Raw genomic sequence first — 12884 nt, forward strand, 5'->3', positions numbered from 1 at the left:
AGGCGTGTCCCACTGGGACGAGGCCCAGGAGGAGACCCAGGGCACGCTGGAGGGACTGTGTTTGTCGACTGGCCTGAGAACGCCTCAGCATTCCCGCAGAGGAGCTGGCCCAAGTGGCTGGGGAAAGGGACGTCTGGGCCTCCCTACTGAAGCTATAACCCCCAATGACCCGACCCCGGATAAGCGGAAGAAGATTAATGGATTGATGAATATGAATAAATATAAAATGTATATTTTATATTTATTCATACTTCTTGTCATCACATACAGGCTTAGAATTAATAAATAAAAGTTATACATTTATATTGTAACCATAGAAGTAATCACAAATTTACAAACTGGAATCTACAACCCTTAATAAAGCTGATTCACTTCATACCAGCTGGTGGTGGTGGTGTCCATCAGTGCCAAAATAATGACAGGTGTTAATGCACTTAATCAAGAAAATAACGACAACACAAGATATAAAGGCTGAATTGAAATTCAGGGGCTGCGTCCTCCGAAGACCAGATTCGTCAGGCGATTATGTCATAGCGCGGCGCTGAGGTCTGTTCGGATTGCAATAACCCTTGTTATGCGGCCGTCAAATGCGTCCTTCTTTTTGCCCGATTAAAAGGACGGGTCCTGTGTATCTTACGTATCCTTGGATATCGCGAGATTCATTGCAACACCAAGCAAACCGGCTGCTCCACGACCAGAGGAAAAAGGTAATTAGCACCAAACAGTGGTGAATATTCAAAGTGCAGTTTAATATAGTCCAACTCTTCAGTTCTCCTTATTTTCACAGACCTCGGGGTATCCAGTCTAGATAGACCGGGTCGTTGGAAGACGCAGCCCATGAATTTGAATTAAGCTTAAGTCTAACCACTGGCTCTGTTTATATCTGCTTAGGTGTATTACCGCCACCAACTGGTAAAGAGTGTAACAGCTTCCTCATCGGTTGTAGATTGTTACATGTAAATTTGTGATTGGTACATGTATTTTTGCAAAGTAACTTAGTAACTTGTGTTTATAACATTTAAACATTTATTTTACATATGAAACAATTGATGTCACATGCATGTCTAACAGATACAATTCGTAAATGTATTTGTTTATTGATTTACATTTATAAATTCAGTCACCTACTTATTTGTCTTTATTGACAGTCACTTTACCCCTCTACTTCCTCTTAAAACAAATAGGTATAATACAAAAACGACCAACCTGCAGAATTTGGGTTTGGTTTAAATGTGCCGGAAACCATTTCGCCCAGACTGGAGGAGGAATTAGCACTGGATTTGCTACTGCAACGATGAAGGAAAACAGGAGGAGAAAAGAGATCTGGAATTCTGCGTAGCACTTGTGCAAAATGCAACTAGCAACAATCACCTCATCTGAGAGTTTAAGTAATTATAAATTAGAATACATGTGTAAAAAGAGGTGATATGTAAACATTAAATGAAGCTTTAATATAAATTTTGAGGGGGAAAATATATGCAAAAAGTGTTTAGATTAATAAGCACATGAGTCAACAAACCTGGGTGGCCATTGTCTAATAGTGGAGGGGTGCTGAGCTACACTCACACAGACTCACAAAAGCAAAAGATCTTAGCTTGCCAAGTCTTTTATCTAGCAGCATCCTCTCAGCATCACTTATCATCTTGTTGGCTGGAATCCAACAGCTCCATCTGATGGAAAATTCAGCAATGGCCGCATCCCAGGAACACCTCTGAGAGGCTGGACCACACAACACAACTTGGTAGTCATCCAGCTGACTTCTTGCTTATCTGTCAGTTTCACTGCCAGCCGAGCTCCTCATCCCAGAAGTGTTTCTCCCCTTAGGACAAACCCAACGCCTCCCATCTTCCAACTTCCCATCACCCCTATCTATCTGTCTCCTATGCATTATCTGCCGCTGTCCTAGATGCCTCCACTCTAACGATGCTCACCTATGGAAGCGTCCTCTCTTTTGCTCCTGCTGCAGCCGGATGTTTTCCAGCTTCAACGGACTCGGAATGAATCCGATCTCGCAGCCTTCTTTCACAAGGCGGCCAATCCACCAATCGTTGTTGTATTTCTGCAAAAGACGAGGGAAATAATTAAACCCTCTCTCTGTTAGAATTCCATCGTATTTTACAGCAAGGGTGTCACATTAGTAACAGTAAAATCATAAACAAAGACGTCATATTTTTAAGACATTTTTCATTTTTAAACTCAGACAGCAAAAAAAAGACTGTGTTCCCCTGGATGAGTCACTGCTTAAGAAAATAAGAGCAAATATTCTCTTTTTTTTAAGGTTAATAAAAAATTTCAAATTCTGTTTGATTTTTTTTTTTTCATTTAGCAATTTCATACTGCACATACTTTGCAAAAAATGAAAAATTTTTACTTGAGAGAAGAATCAAAGTTCTTCCCAGCCAAAATTATTTCACTCTTCACAAGGACCTTCGTAGTTTTTTAAAATTATAGCAGTAAGACACAATCTTAAAGAAAAACATTCTGACCCAAAGATGTATTGAAAATAAGCTGAAAGAAACTTTCCAACCATGGCTACAAGAGCTGAATGATTTTATTTTGTTCTTGCATCCCTGGGAGAGTGAAATACTTTAGACTTGCTGACAATTTTTTTAAGCCTTTATCTTAGGCAATGAAAAAACATTCAAAAGGCAACAGAAGTATGGATTTTTTTTCTAAATGGTTCAGTTTTCAATAGTAAGTATTTACGTTTTCTTTAAATAAATCCCTCCTAACAGTTACACACATTCAGTTCAGCCAGTTTTAAATCTTCTCTAGAATCTACAAGGTTTCTAAGATCACCAGTGTTTAGATTTTTGTCAGACTCCCTGTCTCCGCGGAAAAAAAATGCATCCTCACAGTATATTTTTTCCACATCCATGTTTCAGTCTATAAAAGGTGTGGAACGTGTATGAAGTGTCAGCTTCTGCTACACTCAATTTTGCTCTATTTTCAACCTCAGATTGATCATAGCACCTTCTAAGAAACTTAGACTTATTATCAGCATAGTTTTACAGCCGTGTTCTTTGCTCTATTGTCCTAAAAGAGGGTAGATTTGTGGATTGTGCAGCTGAGTGTCATTGACATTGCCCCAACAGAACCAGAGCTCCAGCATTTTTTTTAGGACCTATGCATTGTTTTTGTTGTTCTGGTTAAGGTCTGTCAGTTTAGGTGGATGGTCACATTTTGGCAGGTTCTCAGGTATTTTTTACAGAGGATGTATCAAAAGACAATGGCTTTCCTCTTTCAACTTTTTTATAAAAGCCAATTTTTTTAGATTGCGAACCAATAATTTTCCAATTAACAGGTTCCCCCTCCTGAGCTGGCCATCTTCACAGCTCCTCCAGAGTTACCGGGGCTCTGTTAACATCTCTAACTAATGCTCTGTTTCAGTTAATGTCGTTGTCCACACTTAGGGTCACCATAGGTTTTCCTTTTAAAGATAACGGACGGAACAGATCTAAGTGAGATGCTTAAAGCCTGTGTTGTTTTTTTTCCAAGCTGACTGTTTGAAATGTCAGCACTACTTTATTGTTGACCTTTCTAGCATTTTTATTTAAGTCTTCCTCATGGTGTCAACTAATACTCTCTAATAATAGCTGTACCTATCCTAAAATCACTGGCTAGACTAGGGGGTATCAGAGTTAAGGAGGAGGAAGATATATATTCCTATAATTAAATATAATATACAATTATATTCCTATCACGTGACAATTTTGCATTACTTTTTGTTGGTTTATTTCCTAAAATCCAAACAAGATGTATGGAAGTTTGCAGAAAGAAAATTGAAAATGTTTAAAGGAAATGATACCTCATCAAGGAAAAGTCACATCTTGTTTCTATTGGATGTTTTAGGGTAGCTAGAGAACTGCTTATATGTGTAATCAATTAACCCAGAAAAATGTGTTCATTTTATGTCCTTATTTAATGAGCACTTTGCTCAGGTTTATAAGTGGTTTCAAAAATTTCTAAAAGTAGATATGGAGGCAGGTCTTAAGTTATCAGATTTCTCTCTTGTGCCAACTTCCAGTTTTAGCCAGTGATGCTAAGAGTATGTTCCTTTCTGTTAAAGCATATAGTTAGAGTGGCTCAGGTTATTCTGAGCTATCTCTGTAGTTATGCTGCTATAGGCTTAAGCTGCAGGAGGACATAGGGACCCGGGTGGACCATTAGTCCGTTTCAATTTGCGTGTTTTCTAAACAAAAACAAGACTCTGTTGGGCTAATGTATAAAGCCTCAAACTCAACATTATTGCTGACATTTTTAATTGAAGAAGCTTCCTGGATGGGAAGCAAAACGTCTTCCAACCTGGAGAGAAAGTTCAGTGGATTGTTTTTTAACTTTTTTGGAATGACATAGGGACCACTTTTCATCATTCAGTAGTATTTGTTAATTCAATCTCTTACCGTATCTACTCTCTTTTGTATGGAGCCCCTAAAGGGACATGGAGGGAAAAATAAACTTTGCGAGATCCCGCAATACTTTTGCGAGATCTCGCAAAACGTTTTGCCATGTCAGCGAACCGGAAGTAAAACAAACACACAACAGTGGAGGTGCAAAGTGTACTGCTATGGGAGGATAATACGACCATGTGTCAGCTACAACCATGGAGGATGATTTGGAGAGGTTCTTAATTTATAGAGAAGTCCCAAAACACGACATTACATGAATGAAGAGAGACAAGGTCAGTATGCAATCCTACGGAGCCCCTAAAGAAACATGGAGGGAAAAAAAAAACTTTTGGGAGATCCCGCAAAACTTTTGCGAGATCCCGTATTAGTTTGGTGAGATCTCGCAAAAGTATTGCGGGATCTTGCAAAAGTTTATTTTTTACAAGATCCCGCAATACTTTTGCGAGATCTCGCAGAACTATTGCGGGATCTCGCAAAAGTTCTTTTTTTCCCCTCCATGTCCCTTTAGGTGCTCCGTACTTTTGTCTCTTTCGGCATGGAAACTGGTTCAAAGCTTGTCTGTTTAACTGTTCTGCCTTTCCTAGACAGAGTGTGTGCAGCTAGTTTACCATTACCTTTTCTAACATAGAAATTATTTATGGATTAGTGCTCCCTTGTTCCTCTATGTCTGCTTCTCTCTCTTTAAACCTCCAGTTGGCCTCAGCAGAAGGCCTCTTACACTGAGTCTGATTCTCCTGGATGTTTCCTCCTGTTAAATGAAAGTTTTACCTCTCTACTGTTGCTGCTTCAATGCTCGGTGTGAGGGATTCCTGTAGAGTCAAAGACACAATGCAAGGGGGTATCTACTGTCTCTTCAGGCTCATCCAGGAGGAGCAAATGCTTAAAAGTCAATAATATGATGCAATTAATTGGTTTTCCTTAGAAAACTTTGAACCAATCTGACTGTATGATCTGATTGAATTGTCTCTGTAAAGTGCCTTACCTGTGGTGTGAATTGGCGCTTTTTAAATAAGCTTAACTCAATTGCCAGCCGTTACCTCCAGTAGCTGTTTCTAGTTATACAATGGTCATAGACCAAAAAATAAAGGGTCAAAAACACTACTAACAATCTGTCCAATCATTCCACAGCCATTGATTTTAAAGTACAGTTTGGTTGAAAACTTTACAGTTTGGAAAAAATTCAGTCATCCACAGGTACAGCGTCAGCAAATTGCACATGAAATGTACCTCTTTGATGTGGAGGAAGTCCTTGGCATCAAAAGAGACGGCGGTGCCAGGCACAGGGACGTCCTCATCCAGCGCACCACAGTAGCTCACATTGGTCCTTACAGCAAACGCTACTGCTTTACTCTGTTACACACATGGGGCAATATTTAATTACTATCAAATATTTATTTTTCATTTTGGACAGTTTTCTACTGAATTACTTAACATACATATCTGAATATTGATAAAATGAAAAACATCAGAAGTTGCAGAGAGGATAATGACAGAACAAGCGTCTTCTTTTTCTGCAGAGCGGATTTTTCTTCCAGCAGCACCATCACACATGCAGACAAATCGCACATGCAGCCAGCTTGTCGCCCAGGGAGGGATGAGCACTGATGAGGAGGAGCCATTTCAGGCCATCTGACAATGGTGGCAACCAGACAGCAGCTGCTCCGATCACAACAGATCAACAGCACATTTTCTAGGTTGCATATTTCATCCCATAGCCTCAAAGTTTACATGATACCATAAATAAATCCGCATTTATCTTATCTGCTTATTACAAAGCACACAATTTGGAGTTAGTCTTCCCAACTAAAACTTATTTGATTGGGAATCAGTGTTTGTCTTCAATATTGCTTTTTGTATAATAAAAAGAGAATGGAATCATTCGCAAGTCATTCAGTTCACCCCAAAAAAGATGCTTACACTTGAAATGCATGCAAGCACAAAACTCTCAAAGAAGTTATGTGGGAATAGGGGCTTTATCTCCTCTTTAAACATTGTTAAAGTCTGAAAAAATCCAAAAGCTGTTTGGGTCTACTAGCATCTCCCCCTCTCATAATGATTCCCAGTCCCCACCAGCAGCACTTTGCCTACTCAGGTGCTCCAACCCTATTTTTGCTATCCAAAATTAATTAGCCAAATTAATTAAAAATAATTCTAAGAAATTTTCCATAAATACTGCCTGCCATCTTGGATGTCACTGTTAATAGATTCTGAATGTGTTGGCATTAATAATACTTTCTTTTATATGTCACGCCTCTACCAAACATTTTAGCTGATTCACCAACACATCTATTTCTTCCTTAGTAAAACTGGGCTCTTTTTTCATGTGGTTACCATCGGTAACCATGATGTAACATTAATCAGCTGGCTCATTTAAATACAGAATAACATTCATGCAGCTCTTTGCATGGACCATTTAAGGCTAAATGAGGTGGAGCCTTTTACCCACACATGTGTGCACTGATTGATCAAGAAAATGTGCTTGTTTTTGAGCGTATGGTTTGATAACTCTAAGATGTCGTTTGCGTCCATCGTTTTCAGGCATAAACAAAAAATTAGTAGAGATCCCACAGAATTTTTTACAAAATTTGATCCCTTTCTATGTAAAATGTTTTTAACGGCCTACAAACTTTCCACTTGTACCTTTTTGTATCGTCTAGTTCGACATTAAATCACTCATATGAAAAATGCATTCATTTGTGTAGATGGTGGTTTTAAAGATTTCTAGGGGGCTAGGCACCTTTGGACTCTTACAGCATGTACAAGAACCAACTCCCAAACAAAGGACATAGCCTGAGTCTGTTTATCTCCAAAGAACTGGGAAATGCTGATGTGGTTACGTCCGATGTTACTCTTATCTTATTATAAGCACACTATGTCGTGTTTTAAACGATCTTCCCAGATATTATTAGAGGTGATCACAAGACACTGCATTAATGCTAACAGTTCTGCTTTATTCCCCTTTGGTTTTACCTTGTAACAGCTGCTGTTGGCTATTTAAATAGTTCTATTTCCAGCATTAAGATTCTTACAGATAACAGTTGTTTATCAGGGCGTTTGGACGTTGCAATAGAAAAAGCTCCAAAAAAGGCATGCAAACAAGCTTAATAAAGATTCAAGAGACTTTTATAACCTGCTGTATAATGTTAAGTTAAATTTCTTTGACATTATCAGTTAACAGTTGTCAAGATCTAATTTACTAATGTACATTGAGAGGCTGACAAACGGACATACAGGGCATACAGGGATTTTACACTTTTGAATTATGACAAAATTTGATAGAGAATGTAGAGGAACTACAATTCATGACTTGCTGTTTTGTGGAGCTATTTCGGTCTCAATTTTCATAAATACATGATTCATACATGCACAGGACAAGATCCACACACACACAGTACAAGCTTGAAACACACACACACACCCACACACACACACACACACACACAGCATGATTCACACAAGCATACAAGATTCACACATGCAAAGCACATGATTCACCAATGTATTTCTGGTCCATAAACATTATAAATTAAATTACAAAGTACCAGTCTTCTTTAAACTTCACTGCATTTGTGTGTGAATTTTTGAGACGTGCCTCAATACACAAATGCATTTTTTCATACAGGGGATGGTTTGCAACCAATCACAAGAAGCTCAGAGTACCACGTCAGGCCAGAATACCCTTAGTAATGCGCATTACATAGAGTTTCCTCTCTCTCTGCTCTCCTTACATCCAAGCATGCTGTTTTATTTTGCGGTTTAGTCTGGTTTTTGTTGTAGTTTGTGCATAAAACAACAACAAAATAATTCACTAGGTTTGTTACACAGATTAGCTTTAAAAACAAACATTGCATGTCTGTTAGATGAGGATCTTATTAAAGAACGATCAACATTTTTTCACAGAGAACTAAATATTAATGTGGAGAGGATTCTACAACCCAGTTGACAGGATATGGGAATTATTGTGTTTTTAGTTTGTTTAATATGAGCGATATGCAGATTATTTAATTTTTATTTATTTATTTTTTAAAGCACATGAAGAACTAATGAAATTATTTTCAGACTACACATAAAAGATTAAGGGAATAGGGGAAAGGAATAACCTTAGGATAAGATATCATAAATACAAATTCCGCCAAGTTGATAAATGTTAAAACTGCCACTTTAAATGTGTAAACATTTCTAGGTATATAAAGCTTAACTCTTACTAGTACGATTGAGATTTTTTTTATCTTTTGAAATGCAGAAATGTAATATAAAAAATATATTAATAAAGTTCAGTCTAGGAGTGTGATTTTGATCAGGAATAATCTTATTTTAGTGATCTACAAATGGAAGAACAGAGAGGAGTGCTTTTAAAAAATGCAAAAACGGCCTGCCATAGAGCACTTCATATAATCCTATGCATTAACTCGAGCAACAATCTTCTCCTTCGCCATCTTCCTCTCCTTTGCAGCTGTAGTGCTGTTTCTCTGTCTTTTAAACACATTCTCCATTTTTTTTTATTTAATAAATAAAATCTCTAGTTCCAGTGGGTGGAAAAAGGCACTTCCTGTTGCCTGTCGTCAAGGTGACTCGTCAAATCGGGACTCCACTGATAATTGCTTTTCATAATTGTTATGCACATGTTCAACTCTGAGTGGACCTACTTAGAGTTGATTGAACCAATTCATAGCAGCCATTGTGAAATCGAAAACTCCAATGTTTGTTAAACCTGCTTCTTGAAACGGAATCCTGTACACATACGTAAATAAGCTTAAAACTTTCTGCATTTTCTGTTCCTGTGATCAGAGTGATTTACTATAAGCATGACACAGAGTTTAATTTGAAAATTTCCCGCTGAAGCCAACCTTTGCCCTCTCGAGCTGAACAGTGGCCTGCTGTTCTCTCTCCTGCCGCCCACCCTCCTTCTCCTCCTCCAGGGACACATCTGAGTCAGACGGTCGGCTTGTGTAGGAATCAGCTGAGCCCTGCAGAACAAGTAGAAACAAAAAGGAAATTGACCTGTTACTGGATGCAATTAAATGTAAAAAATAAAAGACGAGTGTAATAAAGCTCTCACTGTGATGCAGATTAACCTATGGACGTAATAAAATATGTTGCTGTGACTGAACCAGTCAGTAAAACAGACACACTAAACATTGATTATGAGAGTTATTGAGTTTCCATGAATTTTAGTATTAATTGTTATACAGAAGAGGATGAAGAGCCTGGACTGACAGATTCAGTGGGGTTTTTTTCCGGGATGAGAGGATGAAAAATATTTTTACTATATACTGGAGTTAATCTAATTTTAGATTAAGTATAAATGATTTTGTACCTTAGGAAGAAAGATATGCTTTGGTTATGCTAATTTATGTCTCCTCAAAAACATAGACATTTACTGAACAGTGAGGAGAGATCCTGTTTTAAGCTTTCTCTCAGTTTATAAAATACTTAAATATGACAAAAACTGTTCTGTTTGATCAAGCAATATAGGCTCCTTTATCTGTATCAAAACTAAGTTAAATATAATCCATTCATCTCCTATGCATCAATATTTTGGGGGTCTTAAGAGAAGTCCATTTTTTTGTCGGAATTTTTGATTAAATTACATTTAGGGCCTGATCTTGAAAGATTTCAAATAACACGTGCAATTTTCTTCTTAGTACATTCAGTAAGTGGGCATATTTAGGGTGATCCACAAAGATTGATGCGTGGACGTCAAGACGTGCGATCCAGTTTGTTTCCGGTAATTAAAATTAGTAGAATTTGTGTTTCTACACACTGGCCATTTCTCAATATGTGTACTTGTGCGTTCTCGTGAAACGTCATCAGCCTCAGCCCCAGTATTGTTCCAATAAACAAGAACAGCAGACAGAGAACGGTCAAAGTCCCCAGATGTTGTTCTCGCCCCTCCCTATTTACCCAACATTTATCAGAGCAGACTTGTCCGTTTTTTAGATTGACAGCTGTCCCAGCATGCACTGCGGCAGCTTTCAATGGAGCGCTCACAGAGCTCAGAGTATTAGGTTAAAAGTTCGCTTTCTGTTGCCGTTGTTCAATAAAAGTACATTTTGGGATAATTTGAGACGAGAACATTGTACCTTTAAGTGTCACTATATGGTCCGTTTACTGATTTAATGCGTAATTTTAAAAAAGATTTTGGAAGCTGAGAGAACTGCATCAACCAGAGTAAAGGCAGCCAGGGCTAACCTCAGCCCGTCTGCAGCAGCCCTCACTCTGCATAGCTGTGTGTGAAGGACCGCTGGATTTAATGGCAAGTTTTTTGTTTTATTTGGCAAAATGTTCATATAATTTGTGTTTATCTGAATGTGTACATTATTATTCCCCCAATAAATGAAAAAGGTAAGAATTTATTATCATATAGAGCCTATTAATAACAGGAGGTGAAATGCAGCTCCAGATGAGCTGAGCATGTGGTGATGTCATGAGTACGCTTCTGTTCCAATTGACCCATATTTATGCTGCGCCCTCCTGTTCTCCCAAAGTCTATACTTCCCTGTGTTCTTCTCAAGAACATACTTGGAGAGGACATGAGTCTGTACTCGCGTTCTTGTGAATTGAAAAACAGCCACAGTTTGAGAGTGGCCATTAAAGGAAGATGATGTTCAAAGCCATTTAGTTAGAAGTAATAAGGACATCTATTGAACAAATAATAATGATAATATTCCATGATGTTTATAGTGTCCCTGAAATACGTAGCCTATCTGAAAGTGCTATGAACAAAATAAAAAAAAAGATGAAAATAACTAAAGGGAAAGTTAAATTATAGAAAATATAAAATACTATAAAACATAAGAAATGTTTTTTAGTCTGCTGATTGACATTAGAGCAGATTACACCCCTAACAGCTGGATTTATCTCCACCAGCTCCTCTCAGCATTTCCATATCCCCCACCCATGAATCTGAACAGTGTTATCATTAGAATATGATCTGCAAAATTGATGAAGGAACACACCCAAAAAAGATTTGCACACACCATCTGTTGAATTGCAAGCCCAAATCAATTTGCACTTTCTCTGAAGATCTGCTCTGCACATATAATAATGTTTGCATCAGTTTAAAGAAATGCAAACCTACTGAAAATCATGCCCTTAATGTTGTTACCTTATAATCTGCAGGCCCAAAGTATAAAGGGGACCTTATGATCAAGCTTTTTTTCATGAATTGTTGAACTAGCAGCTCTAACTTTATAGTTTGCTGAAAGAAAAGGAGGCATTTAAAAGCCAGTGGCCAGGAGCTGAATCGAAAAAGTCGTAACAAAGAAAAGGTCTAAGATGGTAAAAAAATTTTTGTAACAATACATTTAGAAGTAGTCTGATAAGAATAATAAGAGAATTTAACAACAGTTACTGCAGAGCAATAATTATGTGTGTGAACAGCTCAGAGCGATCAGAGAGATTGACAGAGGAATAATGAAATAAAGCCATAGAGTGGTACCGCTGAAGCAGACGAAAAGTGATGGTATTTTCTCCTGAACGAACAAAACTTTCCAGATTAACTTGAAAGTCAGCTTATTGTTGGGATACATACAGCAGAAGTGATAGAGGTAATGTAGGTTAGCCAGAATCAAAGCAGGAGGAACTTTTTCAGGGGACACCTAAATTAGATCTATCTCATCATGGAGCTCAGCACAGAGCAGTCTTTACCGGCTTGATGTAGGCCTAAGTAGTAAAGAATAAAAAAATACCTTGTATTAGGCAAGATGTAGACTGTAATACTATTTAATTCATCTGATTATTTCAGTTTTCCCTTTTTATATAGAAATAAATGTAATAATACATTTTTAATAGGAGTGTGCTCCTGCTGAGCTTTTCCACAAACCTATAGAGCAGAAGTCATAGATTAGAGGACCGGGGTCCGGATCCACCTGCTGGCTAATCCAGACCCAACCTGGTTTAAAACATTTATAAATTACTACATGTTGTCCGACGAAAGTGTCTAATTTTACCTGCGCAGCTTCTCCTGTTAATATGGTAAATCCTTCAAGAGCTTCCGGGACCAGGCTGCACGTGATACAAATTAGCCAATGAGCTGCAGTTAGTCTGGGTTAATGCTGCTGCTACTTTTAAACAAAGCAGGCAAACCTGATGCAAGCCGGGCGATGGGAAAAAAAGGAGAAGACGATGAGAAAAAGAAAGCAGAGAAAGTGTGGACTGCTGGAGGAACTGCGGTTGAAATGGTGAAAGCAGCATTCTCCACCATGAATATAATAAAAAATAAATATTGATCCAGGGTAACAAATGAGCACCTTGATATGTGCTTGGCAAATGGCTTTGTCTCCATTCAAACCCAGGTTTAAAACATTGCAGGGCACCATAAAGCCTACTGCTCTCATTAAGCCAGAAAAAAGAAAGAAAAGAAAAAAAGGTCAGTTCAGGTGTTTTATAACAGATATGAAAGTCAGGAAATCGTCTATATGCCGAACTGTGAAAGATTGTTTCAAAAAAAAGTTCAGATTTTAAAATGGAAAA

General features: G+C 38.0%; 1 protein-coding gene across 3 annotated transcripts in view; it reads right to left on the reverse strand.

Moving 5' to 3' along the window:
- The window catches only part of cacnb4a (calcium channel, voltage-dependent, beta 4a subunit), a 68663-nt gene that overhangs the window by 22067 nt on the left and 33712 nt on the right, over nt 1-12884 (reverse strand). For 2 of the 3 annotated variants that reach the window (XM_038277731.1, XM_038277734.1), the window contains 4 exons: nt 9257-9376; nt 5637-5759; nt 1932-2059; nt 1207-1286 (listed from right to left, as the gene is read on the reverse strand). In XM_038277731.1, the coding sequence (XP_038133659.1) occupies nt 1207-1286; nt 1932-2059; nt 5637-5759; nt 9257-9376 (451 nt within the window). The remainder of the gene's footprint in view (nt 1-1206; nt 1287-1931; nt 2060-5636; nt 5760-9256; nt 9377-12884) is intronic. The other variant, XM_038277732.1, reaches the window with a different exon arrangement.

The sequence above is a fragment of the Cyprinodon tularosa genome, unplaced genomic scaffold, assembly GCF_016077235.1.
Source record: "Cyprinodon tularosa strain WSP-4 unplaced genomic scaffold, ASM1607723v1 ctg134, whole genome shotgun sequence".
In the NCBI taxonomy this organism is placed as follows: Eukaryota; Metazoa; Chordata; class Actinopteri; order Cyprinodontiformes; family Cyprinodontidae; genus Cyprinodon; species Cyprinodon tularosa.